General features: G+C 38.9%; 3 protein-coding genes across 8 annotated transcripts in view; all 3 read right to left on the bottom strand.

The window, feature by feature from the left end:
• The window catches only part of LOC108365341 (uncharacterized), a 92,948-nt gene that overhangs the window by 13,739 nt on the left and 62,048 nt on the right, over positions 1-17,161 (bottom strand). The window lies entirely within an intron of this gene.
• LOC108365339 (putative nuclease HARBI1) lies at positions 13,340-14,104 on the bottom strand. Its single transcript, XM_017619337.1, has 3 exons — positions 13,991-14,104; positions 13,818-13,913; positions 13,340-13,748 (listed from the first exon to the last, which is right to left on the bottom strand). The coding sequence occupies exons 2-3, from the start codon at positions 13,861-13,863 to the stop codon at positions 13,366-13,368; spliced, it is 429 nt and encodes a 142-aa protein (XP_017474826.1). The 5' UTR covers positions 13,864-13,913; positions 13,991-14,104; the 3' UTR covers positions 13,340-13,365.
• LOC108365340 (putative nuclease HARBI1) lies at positions 16,097-16,861 on the bottom strand. Its single transcript, XM_017619338.1, has 3 exons — positions 16,748-16,861; positions 16,575-16,670; positions 16,097-16,505 (listed from the first exon to the last, which is right to left on the bottom strand). The coding sequence occupies exons 2-3, from the start codon at positions 16,618-16,620 to the stop codon at positions 16,123-16,125; spliced, it is 429 nt and encodes a 142-aa protein (XP_017474827.1). The 5' UTR covers positions 16,621-16,670; positions 16,748-16,861; the 3' UTR covers positions 16,097-16,122.

A 17,161-nucleotide genomic window follows, 5' to 3' on the forward strand; every position in this document is an offset into this window, starting at 1 on the left:
CTACATGTGAAGCAACAAGTTTTCCATTTCTACGCACAAAATTGTTTGTATATTTAAATTTTAAAATTTCCCAAATTTCTACTTTGTGAGTCTCCAAGGCCTCTACAAACGAATTAAAAAGTTCTAAGAAACAAACTTGTCGATGCCCTCTGAACCAAAGTACCCAAAATCTTAACGAAATCTTTAGAAGTATCTCATTTCTGTAACGATTTTTTTTTACGAATTTTCAAAGAACATTATATGAAATGGTTGACAAGAAGTCGTAAAGAAATTTCTGTACGAAAAATAAAGTAAATCCTGCAAGAAATTGATCACATAGTAGCATTATTTTCATTGCTTCACCGATTTTTTTCCAAAATTTCGTAAAAGGATCGAAGTGTGCACAGTTTATTTTATTTTAGAAAATTCGGCAAAAAATCGGATGAGATCTTTACGAATTCTTAAAAATTCCTCTACAATTCAGAATACTCTGAAAAAATTGTATGTATGTAAGTGTGTAAGTAGGTTTCTAACTTTTTCATATTTTGGCGCGTTGGCAGAAGTTACTGCCGGCTAGAAGTGTCTGGCAATACTTGATAGTGTTTTTAAAATATTAATATTTAATATTCTTTAATTACATACATATGTATGTACACATATCGACACCTGTAGTGCAATTCACTAACTTTTAACGTTACGATTTTGTAGTTTGCAGTAACGATTGTGTTATTCTGGAGCTCTTTTTTAACGACACTAAACAGCTGACATTTTCTTTTTATTTAAATAAAAGAAATGTGGCATCACAGCTTAAGGAAACGTCAAAAGATGCGAAAAGCACAAAGAGGAATGACGAAAATCAAATAAATTCCTTGCTTGCAAAGTGGTATACACATAGTTTTCAGGATATTTTAATATATTTTTACAAAACGTAAGAGTGCAATGGGGTATAGTCGTTGCGCTGGGTATGCAGTTACAGTTGCATGGCTATACACCAATGATGGGCACACCTAAATACTTTTGTACTTAACGTACCACTTTGGGAACTAAATACATACACAAATACTTAGTATTTTGAGATGACTAAATATTCAAGTAAAAAGAACTTAGGTATTTAGGAGCTGCTAAATACCCAAGTACTATTTACTTAGGTATTTAGGAGCTGCTAAATACCCAAGTAAACAATACTTAGGTATTTAGGTGGTGCTAAATACTCAAGTAAAAAGTATTTAGGTATTTAGGAGCTATTAGATATTAAAGTAAGAAAAACTTGAGTATTTAGGAGCTGCTAGATACCAAAGTACAAAAAACGAAAGTATTTAGCAGGCGCTAAATACTCTGGTCCAAAGTACTCAGGTACCTTGGGGATGCAAAATACTTTCACTAAAGTACCAAGGTATTTAGTCGATGGCTAAATACTTTCAAACTAAATACTGTATAATTTAGGAGAAATTTTGAGAATTAACACCTCACCTTACACTCACCTCAACTTACTTTACCACAACTCACTTCACCTCTCCTCAAATCAACTCACCACATACAAACTCACCACACCTCACCTAAACTCACCACACCTCCTACTGGTACACCAAAATCCGCCAAATCTTAACTCACCACAGTTAAACTCATCACACCCGTTCTCACCACACCTCAATTTGGGGACTGTTTCTGCATTTGAGAGATTCGTCAAACTAAATCAGGATTTTCAAGACTATTTCGGGGCTTTCGGGAGTATTTTGGGATTTTCGAAGCTATTTCGTAATTCTTTAGGAATTTAGGGTTTGAGATTTGCGGGATTCTCGGAACTAATATCGAGATTTTCGAGACTACTTTCACAATATTTAGGTATTTTTGGAACTAGTTTCGGGATTTTTGGGACTTTCGGGATTCTCGGAATTTATAGCGGGATTTTCGGGAGAATTTCGAGATTATCGGGATTTTTGGGACTCCTGGACTATTTTTGGATTTTTAGGACTAATTTCAAGCTTTTGGGACTTTCGGGACTATTTCGGGATTCTCGGAGCTAATTTCGGGACTGTTGGGACTTTCGATGCTCTTTAGGTATTTTTGGGACTCTCGGGACTATTTCGGGATTATCGGGAGTAATTTAGGTATTTTTGGGACATTCCGAGATTATTTCCAGATTTTTGGCACTTATTTTGGATGTTTGGAACTTTTGGGAGTATATCGATTTTTTTGGGAATTCTTTTGGATTTTTTAGACTTTCGGGACCATTTCGAGGTTTTCAGGAGCATTTCGGGACTTTTGAACTAATTTCGGATTTTCGGGACTTTCGGGACTATTTCTCTATTTTTGGGGAATTGTTAGGAATTTTGGGACTTGCAGAACTATTTAGGGATTTTTGGGACTTATTTCGGATTTATACAACTTTCGGGACTGTTGGGACTTTCGATGCTATTTAGGGATTTTTGGGACTCTCGGGACAATTTCGGGATTCTCGGGAGTAATTTCGGGATTTTTGGGAATTTCGGGAGTATTTTGGAATTTTTGGAACTCTTGGGACTATTTCGGGATTCTCGGAACTGATTTCAGGACTTTCGGGATTATTTAGGAATTTTTGGGACTAATTTCGGATTTTTGGGACTGCCGAGACTACTTGGAGCTTGCGGGACTTCCGGGGTTCCTGGGACTAGTTTCAGGAATTTTGGGACTTTCTGAAATAGTTTCGAAAGTCTTAAAGTTCCTAAATTAGTCCCAAATTCCCAAATGGTCCCGAAAGTCTCAAAAATTAAAAAAATAGTCCCGAAAGTCCCAAATATCCCTAAACGGCCTCAAATGTCCCAAAACACTAAAATTAGGCCCAAAAACAAAGATAGTCCCGGGAGTCCCAAAAATCCTGAGGTAGTCTCGAAAATCCCGAAATTCGTTCCGAGAATCCCGAAATTCCCAAAATTAGATCCGAGACTCTCAAAATAGTCCCGAAAGTCCCAAATATCCCTAAACGGCCTCAAATGTCCCAAAACACTAAAATTAGGCCCAAAAACAAAGATAGTCCCGGGAGTCCCAAAAATCCTGAGGTAGTCTCGAAAATCCCGAAATTCGTTCCGAGAATCCCGAAATTCCCAAAATTAGATCCGAGACTCTCAAAATAGTCCCGAAAGTCCCGAAATTAGTCATTATAAGCCCGAAATAGTCCCGAAAGTCCCAAAAATTCCGAAATACTCCCGAAAACCCCAAAAATCCTGAAATTACTCCCGACAAACCCTAAATAGACCTGAAAGTTCCAAAAATCCAAAATAAGTCCCAAAAATCTGGAAAGTCTCGAAAGTCCCAAATTACTCCCGCAATAGTCCCGAGAATCCCAAAAATCCTTAAATGGCCCCGAAATAGTCCTGAAAGTTCAAAAAATCCGAAATAAGTCCCAAAATTCCTAAATTATTCCCAAAAATAGTCCTAAAAGCTCCAAAAATCCGAAATTAGTCCAAAAATCCCGAAAAACTCCTAAAAACCCCGAAATGGTCCCGAAAGTCTCAAAATTCCAAAAGAAGTCCCAAAAAATCGATATACTCCCGAAAGCCCCGAAATTAGTTCCAAAAATCGCAAAATCAGTTCCGCGAATTACGAAATAGTCCCGAAAATACCAAAAATCTTGAAATAGTTCCGAAAGTCCCAAAGTTCCTAAATTAGTCCCAAAAATTTCTAAATAATCCCGAAAGTCCCAAAAATTCCGAAATTCCTCCTGACAATCCCGAAATAGACCCGAATGTTCCAAAAATCCGAAATAAGTCCCAAAATTCTGTAAATAGTCCCGAAAGTCCCAAAAATACCTAAATTTCTCCCGAAACTCCCAAAAATCCGAAATTAGTCCCAAAAATTTGGAAATAGTCTCGAAAGTCCGAAAATCCCGAAATTACTCCCGATAATCTGGAAATAGACCCGAAAGTTCCAAAAATCCTAAATTAGTCCCACAATTCTGAAAATAGTCCCGAATGTCCCAAAAATACCTAAATTACTCCCGATAATCTCGAAATAGACCCGAAAGTTCCAAAAATCCTAAATTAGTCCCACAATTCTGAAAATAGTCCCGAATGTCCCAAAAATACCTAAATTACTCCCGATAATCCCGAACTAGTCCCGAAAATTGGAAAAATCCGAAATAAGTCCCAAAATTCTGTAAATAGTCCCAAAAGTCCCAAAAATACCTAAATTATTCCCGATAGTCCCAAATCTTCCGGAATTAGTACCAAAAATCCCGAAATACCCCTGAAAATCCCAAAAGTCCCGAAATCAGTTTCGAGAATCCCGAAATGGGCCCGAAAGTCCCAATAATTCCGAAATACACCCAAAAGTCCCAAAAATACCGAAATTACTCCCGACTATCTCGAAATAGACCCGAAAGCTCCAAAAATCTGGAAATAGTCTCGAAAGTCCCCGAGAAAGTTCCGAGAGTCCCAAAAATCCCTAAATAGCCCCGAAAGTCCCAAAAATCCGAAAACAGGTCCCAAAAATCCCGAATTAGTTCTCAAAATCCCGAAATTCCTAAATTAGTCCCAAGAATGGAGAAATAGTCCCGAAAGTCCCAAAAATCCGAAATTAGTTCTCAAAATCCCGAAATTCCTAAATTAGTCCCAAGAATGGAGAAATAGTCCCGAAAGTCCCAAAAATCCGAAATTAGTTCCAAAAATTCCGAAATACTCCTGAAAACCCTGAAATGGTTCCGAAAGTCTCAAAAATCTAAAAAAGACCCAAAAAAATCGATATACTCCCGAAAGGCCCAAAAATCCCAAATATACCGAAATCAGTTCCGAGAATTACGAAACAGTCCCGAAAGTCCCAGAAATCCTGAAATAGTTCCGAAAGTCCCATAGTTCCTAAATTAGTCCCAAAAATCCCGAAATGATCTCGAAAGTCCCAAAAATCCAAAACAAAGTCCCAAAAATCCCGAAATACTCCCGAAAATCTGAAGTTATTCCTGAGAATCCCGAAGTAGTCCAAAAGTCCCAAAAATCAGGAGACTGCCCGAAAGTCCCGAAATTACTCCCGACAATCTCGAAATAGACCCGAAAGTCCCAAAAATCCTAAATAAGTTCCACAAATTTGAAAATAGTGTCGAAAGTCCCAAAAATACCTAAATTTCTCCCGATAACCCGAAATAATCCCGAGAGCCCCAAAAATCCCTAAATAGTCCCGAAAGTCCCAACAGTCCCGAAATTATTCCGGAGAATCCCGAAAACCCCATAAATTCGAATTAGTCCCAAAAATCTGGAAATAGTCTGGAAAGTCCCAAAAACTTGAAATTATTCTTAAAAATCCAAAAACAGTCCAGGAGTCCCAAAAATACTGAAATATTCCCGAAAGTCCCGCTATTAACTCCGAGAATCTCGAAAGTCCCTAAATATTTTTAAAGTCGTTTCGAAAATCCCGCTATTAGTTCCGAGAATCCCGAATCCGGGAATCCCTAAAGAATTACGAAATAGCTTCGAAAATTCCAAAATAGTCCCGAAAACCCCGAAATAGTCTTGAAAATCCTGATTTGTTTGACGAATCTCTCAAATGCAGAAACAGTTCCCAAATTGAGGTGTGGTGAGTTTAGGTGAGGTGTGGTGAGAACGGGTGTGATGAGTTCAACTGTGGTGAGTTAAGATTTGGCGGATTTTGGTGTACCAGTAGGAGGTGTGGTGAGTTTAGGTGAGGTGTGGTGAGTTTGTATGTGGTGAGTTGATTTGAGGAGAGGTGAAGTGAGTTGTGGTAAAGTAAGTTGAGGTGAGTGTAAGGTGAGGTGTTAATTCTCAAAATTTCTCCTAAATTATACAGTATTTAGTTTGAAAGTATTTAGCCATCGACTAAATACCTTGGTACTTTAGTGAAAGTATTTTGCATCCCCAAGGTACATGAGTACTTTGGACCAGAGTATTTAGCGCCTACTAAATACTTTCGTCTTTTGTACTTTGATATCTAGCAGCTCCTAAATACTCAAGTTTTTCTTACTTTAATATCTAATAGCTCCTAAATACCTAAATACTTTTTACTTGAGTATTTAGCACCACCTAAATACCTAAGTATTGTTTACTTGGGTATTTAGCAGCTCCTAAATACCTAAGTAAATAGTACTTGGATATTTAGCAGCTCCTAAATACCTAAGTAGATAGTACTTTGGTATTTACAACAACACAAAATACCTAAATACCTTTGTACTTAGTATTTAATACTTAGTAAATACAATTCTGGCCATCACTGCTATACACAATCCCGACTCTTGCGTCCTCGTTCGCGCACTCTGGGCAACGTGAACAACCCATGTGCAAGATGCGGTAACCAAGCCTTGGGTCACGGCAGAAAAAAAGGGAGCTTCGGTGAGGCCACTAAGACTTTTTCGGTTTAAGGGCTCACTGAAGTCTGCAGCGTCTGTTCACCAGTAAGTGCGGCTGCAAGCGGGTATCTGCTTGGAGCGTGCGGATTGCTATATAAACGTGTATTTCGTTGCGAAACCTCCCCCGTCCCAGCAATGGGTTGTGCGCTAAGTTTGGGACCCGCCACCTAAAAACCGCTTCCAGTGAAGAAGCAAGGCAAAACCTGGGATGAGACCTCCCATTATGATCACGACCACGGCAACGTTTAAAAGGACTCTAAACGGGGAACGTGCCTCTGCCCGGCTGGTTGATGTCCCCGTAAGGACAAAAACTGACATCACCGCCATCCAAGAAATGCGTTGGACGGGGCAAGGCAAGCAATGTCTGGGACCTTGCGACGTCTACTACAGCTGCCATGTAAAGGAGCGCAAATTTGGAGTTNTGGTGAGGAGTGTCAGGAAGCTGCAGAGAAAAAATATGCCGCCTACAGGGCCACGCTGTGATAGGGTGCAACGCGCGCTGTGTGGGACTGCTATAGGGATCTGAAGAGGGAAGCGAGACGTATTTGCCGCAATAAGAGAGAGGCCGAAATATGTGAGTGCGAAGAGCTTGAAATGCTGGCCNCCCCCGGAGCAAGAGCGTCTAGCCACAATCCGCATCAAAGTGAGATTCTTCAACATCTCGCTCATCTGCGTCCATGCCCCGACGGAAGAGAAGGACGAGGCATCCAAGGATCTCTTCATGAGCGCTTGGAGCGAACGCAGGAGCGCTGCCCCCGTCATGATATCAAAATCGTGCTTGGCGACTTCAATGCCAGGGTGGGCAAAGAAGGGATCTTTGGAACCATCGTCGCAAAACACAGCCTCCACAACGAAACGTCCGACAACGGATTGAGGCTGATCGACTTCGCCGGGGCCCCAACATGGTAGTATGCAGTACTAGGTTCAAGCACAAAAAGATACATCAAGATACGTGGCTGTCTCCTGATCGAAAAACGAGAAACCAAATCGATCAAGTTGTGATAGACGGAAGGCACGCTTCCAGTGTTTTAGACGTACGCACACTCCGAGGCCCAAACATCGACTCGGACCACTATCTTGTTCCAGCCAAAATACGCACCCAAATATGCAAGGAAAGCTTAATGTCGAAAAGCTGCAATCACAACAGACAGCCAGTGCTTTCGCTACTCGACTCTCACACCTGCTCTCAGAGAGCACTCTTCAACAAACCTACATATGCGAGCAGTGGAACCACATTTCCTGCTCATTAAGTACCGCCGCCGAAGAAGTAGTCGGATTTCAGCGAGCCCGAAAGAACAACTGATATGGTGAGGAGTGTCAGGAAGCTGCAGAGAAAAAATATGCCGCCTACAGGGCCACGCTGTGATAGGGTGCAACGCGCGCTGTGTGGGACTGCTATAGGGATCTGAAGAGGGAAGCGAGACGTATTTGCCGCAATAAGAGAGAGGCCGAAATATGTGAGTGCGAAGAGCTTGAAATGCTGGCCGACAGGAAGAATGCCAGAAAATTTTACCAAAGAGTTAGGCGACTTACGGAAAGTGTCAAGACCAGGGCGTACTCCTGTATGAACAATGGTGACCTAGTAACCGATGTTCAGAACGTACTTAATGGCTGATTACGGATAGCAAAGCAACCACGGTTCGGTTGCCAGCTGGCAACGCAACTGGAAAGAAAATTTGTATTACAAATGGCAACTATCGTTAGATGCTGTAGAGTTATCGATAATCGCAATTTGACAGTTCGACAACCAGAAAAAGGCTGTAAACAACCTATGCGACTAAAATTAATTTATTAAAATAAAGATTTAAAGAAAAGACAGCAATAAGGCTAAGTTCATCACAATTATTTGTTTAAGAGGAAGAGAAGTGCATGAACGCGGCCTCAATCAGGCGACTTTTAAAGGATAATTCTAATCCTCTAGAACTACCGTGGGCACTGTAAGAAAAAGTTAATGCTTTCAAGGTTTTTCTTTTATTATCGTTTTGCGTTCATTTTAAAAGCATATTGAGGACTTCCAAAAGAAGCTGTAGTATAATTGGTTAATAAACAGATGAACCGCTTCGTTCAACTTCAATACCTCCGGTCATAAACGCTTGCGCACCTCTTCGATTTTTCGCAGAAGGAAGTGCCACAGCAATGACTTCAATTTGGAAAACTTGGTGTTTCGGTAGCTTTAAGAGGTGCTTCAGTTGATAAAGGAAAAAATTTGCAATCAGTGTTCACTTTTGTTTCGCCAAAAGGGCGTACTCAACGGAAACTAAAATTTCAAGTTATTGTTTTGTATTTTTTTTTCACCATATTCTGTAAAAGCAAACTGCATTGCAAAATGTTAATATCGTTCAAATTATTAAAAAGTAAAATATATGACACACTTTTCAATTTTCGCTCCTAAATACACTCCAAAAATATTCCCAGCAACCACAAAAATGTAGTCGCCTGTTTGCACACTTTGTAGCAACTGCAGTTGTCAATTGAAAGTTGCCAGTTGCAATATGTAATATCGTTTTGGCAACTAGCAACGCAACTGAAGTTCGATTGCTATCGATAACCGTCCCATAACACTCAACGGGGTTTCAGACAGGGCGACTTCCTTTCATGTGACTTCTTCAATCTGATGTTGGAGAAGATAATAAGAGCTGCAGAACTGAACCGCTCAGGAACAGTTTACTACAAGAGCGTGCAATTGCTGGCTTATGCCGATGACATCGATATCACCGGTATCAAAAACCGCGAAGTCTGTTCTGTCTTTTCCAAGTTGGATAAGGAAACAAAGCGAATGGGTCTGGTGGTAAAAGAGGACAAGACGAAGTATCTNAAACACAGCCTCCACAACGAAACGTCCGACAACGGATTGAGGCTGATCGACTTCGCCGNTTCGGTAGCTTTAAGAGGTGCTTCAGTTGATAAAGGAAAAAATTTGCAATCAGTGTTCACTTTTGTTTCGCCAAAAGGGCGTACTCAACGGAAACTAAAATTTCAAGTTATTGTTTTGTATTTTTTTTTCACCATATTCTGTAAAAGCAAACTGCATTGCAAAATGTTAATATCGTTCAAATTATTAAAAAGTAAAATATATGACACACTTTTCAATTTTCGCTCCTAAATACACTCCAAAAATATTCCCAGCAACCACAAAAATGTAGTCGCCTGTTTGCACACTTTGTAGCAACTGCAGTTGTCAATTGAAAGTTGCCAGTTGCAATATGTAATATCGTTTTGGCAACTAGCAACGCAACTGAAGTTCGATTGCTATCGATAACCGTCCCATAACACTCAACGGGGTTTCAGACAGGGCGACTTCCTTTCATGTGACTTCTTCAATCTGATGTTGGAGAAGATAATAAGAGCTGCAGAACTGAACCGCTCAGGAACAATTTACTACAAGAGCGTGCAATTGCTGGCTTATGCCGATGACATCGATATCACCGGTATCAAAAACCGCGAAGTCTGTTCTGTCTTTTCCAAGTTGGATAAGGAAACAAAGCGAATGGGTCTGGTGGTAAAAGAGGACAAGACGAAGTATCTCCTGTCATCAAACAAACAGTCAGCACATTCGCGCCTTGGCACCCACGTCACTGTTGGCAGTTACAATTTCGAGAAAGTAGAGAATTTCCTTTACTTGGGAACCAGCATTAACACCGATAATAATGTCAGCATGGAAATCCAACGCAGAATCCCTCTTGCCAACAAGTGCTACTTTGGACTGAGTAGGCAATTCAGGAGTAAAGTCCTCTCTCGACGTACGAAAACCACGCTCTATACGTCACTCATCATGCCCGTGCTGGTATATGGTGCAGAAGCATGGACAATGACAACATCCGATGAGGCGGCTCTTGGCGTGTTCGAGAGAAAGATTTTGCGGAAGATTTACGGACCTTTACGCGTTGGCGACGGCGAGTACCGCAGACGATGGAACGATGAGCTGTATGAGCTTTACAACGCCATGGACATAATGCAGTGAATTAAAACACAGCAGCTTCGCTGGCTTGGCCATGTCGTTCAAATGGACACCGACGCTCCAGCTCTGAAAGTATTCAACTCGGAACCCGCTGGTGGTAGCAGAGGAAGAGGGAGGCCCCCACTGCGATGGAAAGATCAGGTGGAGAAGGACTTGGCTTCNATACGTGGCTGTCTCCTGATCGAAAAACGAGAAACCAAATCGATCAAGTTGTGATAGACGGAAGGCANCGTCCCATAACACTCAACGGGGTTTCAGACAGGGCGACTTCCTTTCATGTGACTTCTTCAATCTGATGTTGGAGAAGATAATAAGAGCTGCAGAACTGAACCGCTCAGGAACAGTTTACTACAAGAGCGTGCAATTGCTGGCTTATGCCGATGACATCGATATCACCGGTATCAAAAACCGCGAAGTCTGTTCTGTCTTTTCCAAGTTGGATAAGGAAACAAAGCGAATGGGTCTGGTGGTAAAAGAGGACAAGACGAAGTATCTCCTGTCATCAAACAAACAGTCAGCACATTCGCGCCTTGGCACCCACGTCACTGTTGGCAGTTACAATTTCGAGAAAGTAGAGAATTTCCTTTACTTGGGAACCAGCATTAACACCGATAATAATGTCAGCATGGAAATCCAACGCAGAATCCCTCTTGCCAACAAGTGCTACTTTGGACTGAGTAGGCAATTCAGGAGTAAAGTCCTCTCTCGACGTACGAAAACCACGCTCTATACGTCACTCATCATGCCCGTGCTGGTATATGGTGCAGAAGCATGGACAATGACAACATCCGATGAGGCGGCTCTTGGCGTGTTCGAGAGAAAGATTTTGCGGAAGATTTACGGACCTTTACGCGTTGGCGACGGCGAGTACCGCAGACGATGGAACGATGAGCTGTATGAGCTTTACAACGCCATGGACATAATGCAGTGAATTAAAACACAGCAGCTTCGCTGGCTTGGCCATGTCGTTCAAATGGACACCGACGCTCCAGCTCTGAAAGTATTCAACTCGGAACCCAGATGAAGAGGGAGGCCCCCACTTGGCCAAAATCGCTTAGGCGGTTACAGCGCCCAAATAAAAAGTAAAATAAAACGTTTATTTATTTTGTATTATTAGACGTAACCATTTTCGCATATTATAGAATGGCTTCGTCAGTACACAGTGTTCAAAAGAGAAGCCGGAGCACAGCAAAACAACTAAGTCGCATGGTGGACTTTTTGACGGAAACGCCGGGATTGGCAGGATCCAGGTTGCAGAAACTTCATGGCAAATCGGACTGCGACAAGAAGTGAAGTGAACTAGCGTCAATGCTGAATGGCCTTGGTGGTGCGGTGAAGAACGTCAACCACTGGCGCACAGTATGTAAACATTTTTTAGTAATTTAATACCACGTTTAAAATTTTGTTTTGCAAAAAGGTATGAAGGGATTTGAAGAGCCGTACTAGCACTAAGGTGCGTGATAGAAAAAGAAAGCAGACAATGACGGGAAACAATCCCATTAATGAAGAGCCACCCACTGAGCTTGAGAGGCGCGTGCTTGCCCTTGTCGGTAGCGACTATGTGCAGGGCTGTGAAACTGTTGCTGAAAGTGTGCTAGTGGAAGAGGTAAAAAGTAAATAAATAGTTTTGAATAGCACAGCAGTTAACAATTCTTCCCATCATTAGGAACTTCCACTGCGTATGGAAGAGGGTGATGAAGGTGTCCTCATCGAGATGTCATCTATTTCTCACGAAGTGAGCATTGAGATGTGCACATCGACTCCTATAACTCCTGCAGGAAAAACGCCACGTAGAGGTAAAAGAGAAAAAATAATTGTTTGGAAATTGCTCAGACCCAAGCAAATGCCTCAAAAGTAATTTACTTATTTGTATATTGTATTTGAGTTATAATTTTTTCGGTTCTTTTTCAACAGCAGCAGAGTCGAGTTCAGCGAATGTACAAATAGCAAGTAGACAAGCAGATGCTTTGAAGGTAGTTTTTTGTACATACTAAAAAATAATATTACATTCTTATGCTCTTTCAACAGTTGTTAGCTGAAACAAGTACGGCGAGTGTGCAGGTAACGAAATCGTTGGCCGAAGCTATGACCACAATGAGGGAAGGTTAAAAGGCATGTGCGGATGCCTTTAATATTTTAACAAGCGCTATCTACCGGTTGTAAATATTGTGTAAATATTTAACAAAGGCTATCTACCGGTTGTAAATATTGTGTAAATATGTAGTTTTTGAAGTAATTTTTTGTTTTAATATTTATGTTAGTTTTAAGCGTTTTAAATATAAGTTTAAGTTCTTTTTTGTTTTTATATTTATGTTAGAGTTAAGTTTTCATTTAATAGAGCATGAAGTTCCTTTTTTTGTATTTATGTTAGAGTTGAGTTTTAATTCGACATAGCATGAAGTTAACTTTTTACATTTAGAATAACTGTTTAAGATATTCGAAGAAGTTTTACATATTGACGTAGTACGTTGATATCTTTATTAGTTTATAATAAGCGAGTTATTTGAAGTTCTGTTGATTTTCAAATGAATTCAATGTTTACAAATTTAGTTGATAAAGAGGTATACGGGACTTACTGCATGTAAGATATACCACATAAATTTCTTATATGCAATAAGTAATGAAATTTAATATTGTGAATTCATGTTTTAATTTTGTGATGCCCCTGTAACTTGAACGTGCTTTTACGTGGTGTTTTAATCCACGCCATATCACATTATAGAAACTGATCTACGACTACAAACTGTGATGTCTTTTGATGGACCCTATATTTCATGAATATCTACGTATATAATTCTAGATCTTCGGTTCGAATCCTACTGAAAGAAGTCTGATGAGGAAATGTGCTGATGTCCGAAATAGCTATCACTTCTACCATTTTTACAAATTATTGTTGCTTTTCCACAATAAGTTTTCATTAAAAAGCGGCCTCAAGCTCAATAAAACTTGTTGAATATAATAATTCTAGACTTTAAAAAAATTTACTCAAATTAAAGACAAAATACGACTGAAGTTATTGATACTAGAGTTTTTATTTACATAAAAATGTGTAGTAAAATGCCAAAATAATTTTATTGTATTCCTTCTGAATTTTTATTTATCAACGTTTTATTAATGTAAAATAATTTGCAATTAGCCGGTCTTGGACGCGTTTTGCTGTTGAAGACGGCGCGTCTTGATTTACATTACTGCTCTTTGTCCTTGGCTCTAGGAACTCAGTCTCGGGATCGTATGTTTGGTCATCCAATCGCAAGTTATGCAACACTGTGCATGCTTTTACTACTTTTCCAGTATATCCAGGATCATACAAAAGAGTCCTTTGTTGAGATAACCAACGCCAAGTTCCTTTGAGAACGCCAAAAAGTCTCTCGACTGGGTTTCGAGCTTTGCACAATACCTCATTGTAGCGGAATTTAGGACCCCCTTCTGGTTGGTTTGGTAGAGGAGTCATCAACCACGGCTCCAAAGGATATCCTGAGCCACCTGCAAATGTTTATTCGACATTTTCAATTAAAATTATTTTAATAAGTTTAAGTGGATTTAAAAAGTTACCAATCAAAAACATATTATAGTTTCCATTTTCAAAACTTCGCTGCATAACTCTCCGGACTGCAGAGGAGCTCCAAATGAATGAATCGTGTCGCGCTCCTGAGTATTTAGTATTGACAGCCAAAAAATAAAATCAATTCTCAGTAGTTTAACCCTTGAGCAAATTTTACTCTTACCATTTGCACATTGATAGAATGGTATCCATGGTGGTTGACATACGCTTCTTCATGATTTTTTGGACTCATGATTGACACATGAGTGCAGTCGATAGCCCCAATAGTATCTCCCATAAATGGTGCAGATGCTGAGGTGAAAATTTCTTCTTCAGCTTGCCGCTCTATATTTCTATATAATCAACAGTTTTGCCGGTAAAAATAAATGTATGAAGAAAAAATATATTTTTTGCCTAAAATATTAAATTTTTTTAAAACTGTTGATTATATAGACAAACGATATATGAACAGATTAAAGGAATTGTAATTTTTAATTTTTTTAAATTTGTTTGAGCAAAATCGGACTAGTGGTTCTCGAGTTATGTCAAAAAAAGACCACCAAAGGTGACAATTTCCCCTATATGATAGTTATATATATNAATACCACGTTTAAAATTTTGTTTTGCAAAAAGGTATGAAGGGATTTGAAGAGCCGTACTAGCACTAAGGTGCGTGATAGAAAAAGAAAGCAGACAATGACGGGAAACAATCCCATTAATGAAGAGCCACCCACTGAGCTTGAGAGGCGCGTGCTTGCCCTTGTCGGTAGCGACTATGTGCAGGGCTGTGAAACTGTTGCTGAAAGTGTGCTAGTGGAAGAGGTAAAAAGTAAATAAATAGTTTTGAATAGCACAGCAGTTAACAATTCTTCCCATCATTAGGAACTTCCACTGCGTATGGAAGAGGGTGATGAAGGTGTCCTCATCGAGATGTCATCTATTTCTCACGAAGTGAGCATTGAGATGTGCACATCGACTCCTATAACTCCTGCAGGAAAAACGCCACGTAGAGGTAAAAGAGAAAAAATAATTGTTTGGAAATTGCTCAGACCCAAGCAAATGCCTCAAAAGTAATTTACTTATTTGTATATTGTATTTGAGTTATAATTTTTTCGGTTCTTTTTCAACAGCAGCAGAGTCGAGTTCAGCGAATGTACAAATAGCAAGTAGACAAGCAGATGCTTTGAAGGTAGTTTTTTGTACATACTAAAAAATAATATTACATTCTTATGCTCTTTCAACAGTTGTTAGCTGAAACAAGTACGGCGAGTGTGCAGGTAACGAAATCGTTGGCCGAAGCTATGACCACAATGAGGGAAGGTTAAAAGGCATGTGCGGATGCCTTTAATATTTTAACAAGCGCTATCTACCGGTTGTAAATATTGTGTAAATATTTAACAAAGGCTATCTACCGGTTGTAAATATTGTGTAAATATGTAGTTTTTGAAGTAATTTTTTGTTTTAATATTTATGTTAGTTTTAAGCGTTTTAAATATAAGTTTAAGTTCTTTTTTGTTTTTATATTTATGTTAGAGTTAAGTTTTCATTTAATAGAGCATGAAGTTCCTTTTTTTGTATTTATGTTAGAGTTGAGTTTTAATTCGACATAGCATGAAGTTAACTTTTTACATTTAGAATAACTGTTTAAGATATTCGAAGAAGTTTTACATATTGACGTAGTACGTTGATATCTTTATTAGTTTATAATAAGCGAGTTATTTGAAGTTCTGTTGATTTTCAAATGAATTCAATGTTTACAAATTTAGTTGATAAAGAGGTATACGGGACTTACTGCATGTAAGATATACCACATAAATTTCTTATATGCAATAAGTAATGAAATTTAATATTGTGAATTCATGTTTTAATTTTGTGATGCCCCTGTAACTTGAACGTGCTTTTACGTGGTGTTTTAATCCACGCCATATCACATTATAGAAACTGATCTACGACTACAAACTGTGATGTCTTTTGATGGACCCTATATTTCATGAATATCTACGTATATAATTCTAGATCTTCGGTTCGAATCCTACTGAAAGAAGTCTGATGAGGAAATGTGCTGATGTCCGAAATAGCTATCACTTCTACCATTTTTACAAATTATTGTTGCTTTTCCACAATAAGTTTTCATTAAAAAGCGGCCTCAAGCTCAATAAAACTTGTTGAATATAATAATTCTAGACTTTAAAAAAATTTACTCAAATTAAAGACAAAATACGACTGAAGTTATTGATACTAGAGTTTTTATTTACATAAAAATGTGTAGTAAAATGCCAAAATAATTTTATTGTATTCCTTCTGAATTTTTATTTATCAACGTTTTATTAATGTAAAATAATTTGCAATTAGCCGGTCTTGGACGCGTTTTGCTGTTGAAGACGGCGCGTCTTGATTTACATTACTGCTCTTTGTCCTTGGCTCTAGGAACTCAGTCTCGGGATCGTATGTTTGGTCATCCAATCGCAAGTTATGCAACACTGTGCATGCTTTTACTACTTTTCCAGTATATCCAGGATCATACAAAAGAGTCCTTTGTTGAGATAACCAACGCCAAGTTCCTTTGAGAACGCCAAAAAGTCTCTCGACTGGGTTTCGAGCTTTGCACAATACCTCATTGTAGCGGAATTTAGGACCCCCTTCTGGTTGGTTTGGTAGAGGAGTCATCAACCACGGCTCCAAAGGATATCCTGAGCCACCTGCAAATGTTTATTCGACATTTTCAATTAAAATTATTTTAATAAGTTTAAGTGGATTTAAAAAGTTACCAATCAAAAACATATTATAGTTTCCATTTTCAAAACTTCGCTGCATAACTCTCCGGACTGCAGAGGAGCTCCAAATGAATGAATCGTGTCGCGCTCCTGAGTATTTAGTATTGACAGCCAAAAAATAAAATCAATTCTCAGTAGTTTAACCCTTGAGCAAATTTTACTCTTACCATTTGCACATTGATAGAATGGTATCCATGGTGGTTGACATACGCTTCTTCATGATTTTTTGGACTCATGATTGACACATGAGTGCAGTCGATAGCCCCAATAGTATCTCCCATAAATGGTGCAGATGCTGAGGTGAAAATTTCTTCTTCAGCTTGCCGCTCTATATTTCTATATAATCAACAGTTTTGCCGGTAAAAATAAATGTATGAAGAAAAAATATATTTTTTGCCTAAAATATTAAATTTTTTTAAAACTGTTGATTATATAGACAAACGATATATGAACAGATTAAAGGAATTGTAATTTTTAATTTTTTTAAATTTGTTTGAGCAAAATCGGACTAGTGGTTCTCGAGTTATGTCAAAAAAAGACCACCAAAGGTGACAATTTCCCCTATATGATAGTTATATATA

The sequence above is a fragment of the Rhagoletis zephyria genome, unplaced genomic scaffold, assembly GCF_001687245.7.
Source record: "Rhagoletis zephyria isolate East Lansing unplaced genomic scaffold, Rhagoletis_zephyria_1.1 Rzeph_scaffold_01844, whole genome shotgun sequence".
Lineage (NCBI taxonomy): Eukaryota > Metazoa > Arthropoda > Insecta > Diptera > Tephritidae > Rhagoletis > Rhagoletis zephyria.

What these genes read in the sequence shown, in the direction of transcription:
- LOC108365340 (XM_017619338.1), bottom strand. Translation starts at nt 16,620, where the DNA reads ATGCAGCGAAGTTTTGAAAATGGAAACTATAATATGTTTTTGATTG. An exon ending in CTATAATATGTTTTTGATTG is followed by an intron (nt 16,506 to 16,574) that starts GTAACTTTTTAA and finishes AAACATTTGCAG; the next exon opens with GTGGCTCAGGATATCCTTTG.
- LOC108365339 (XM_017619337.1), bottom strand. Translation starts at nt 13,863, where the DNA reads ATGCAGCGAAGTTTTGAAAATGGAAACTATAATATGTTTTTGATTG. An exon ending in CTATAATATGTTTTTGATTG is followed by an intron (nt 13,749 to 13,817) that starts GTAACTTTTTAA and finishes AAACATTTGCAG; the next exon opens with GTGGCTCAGGATATCCTTTG.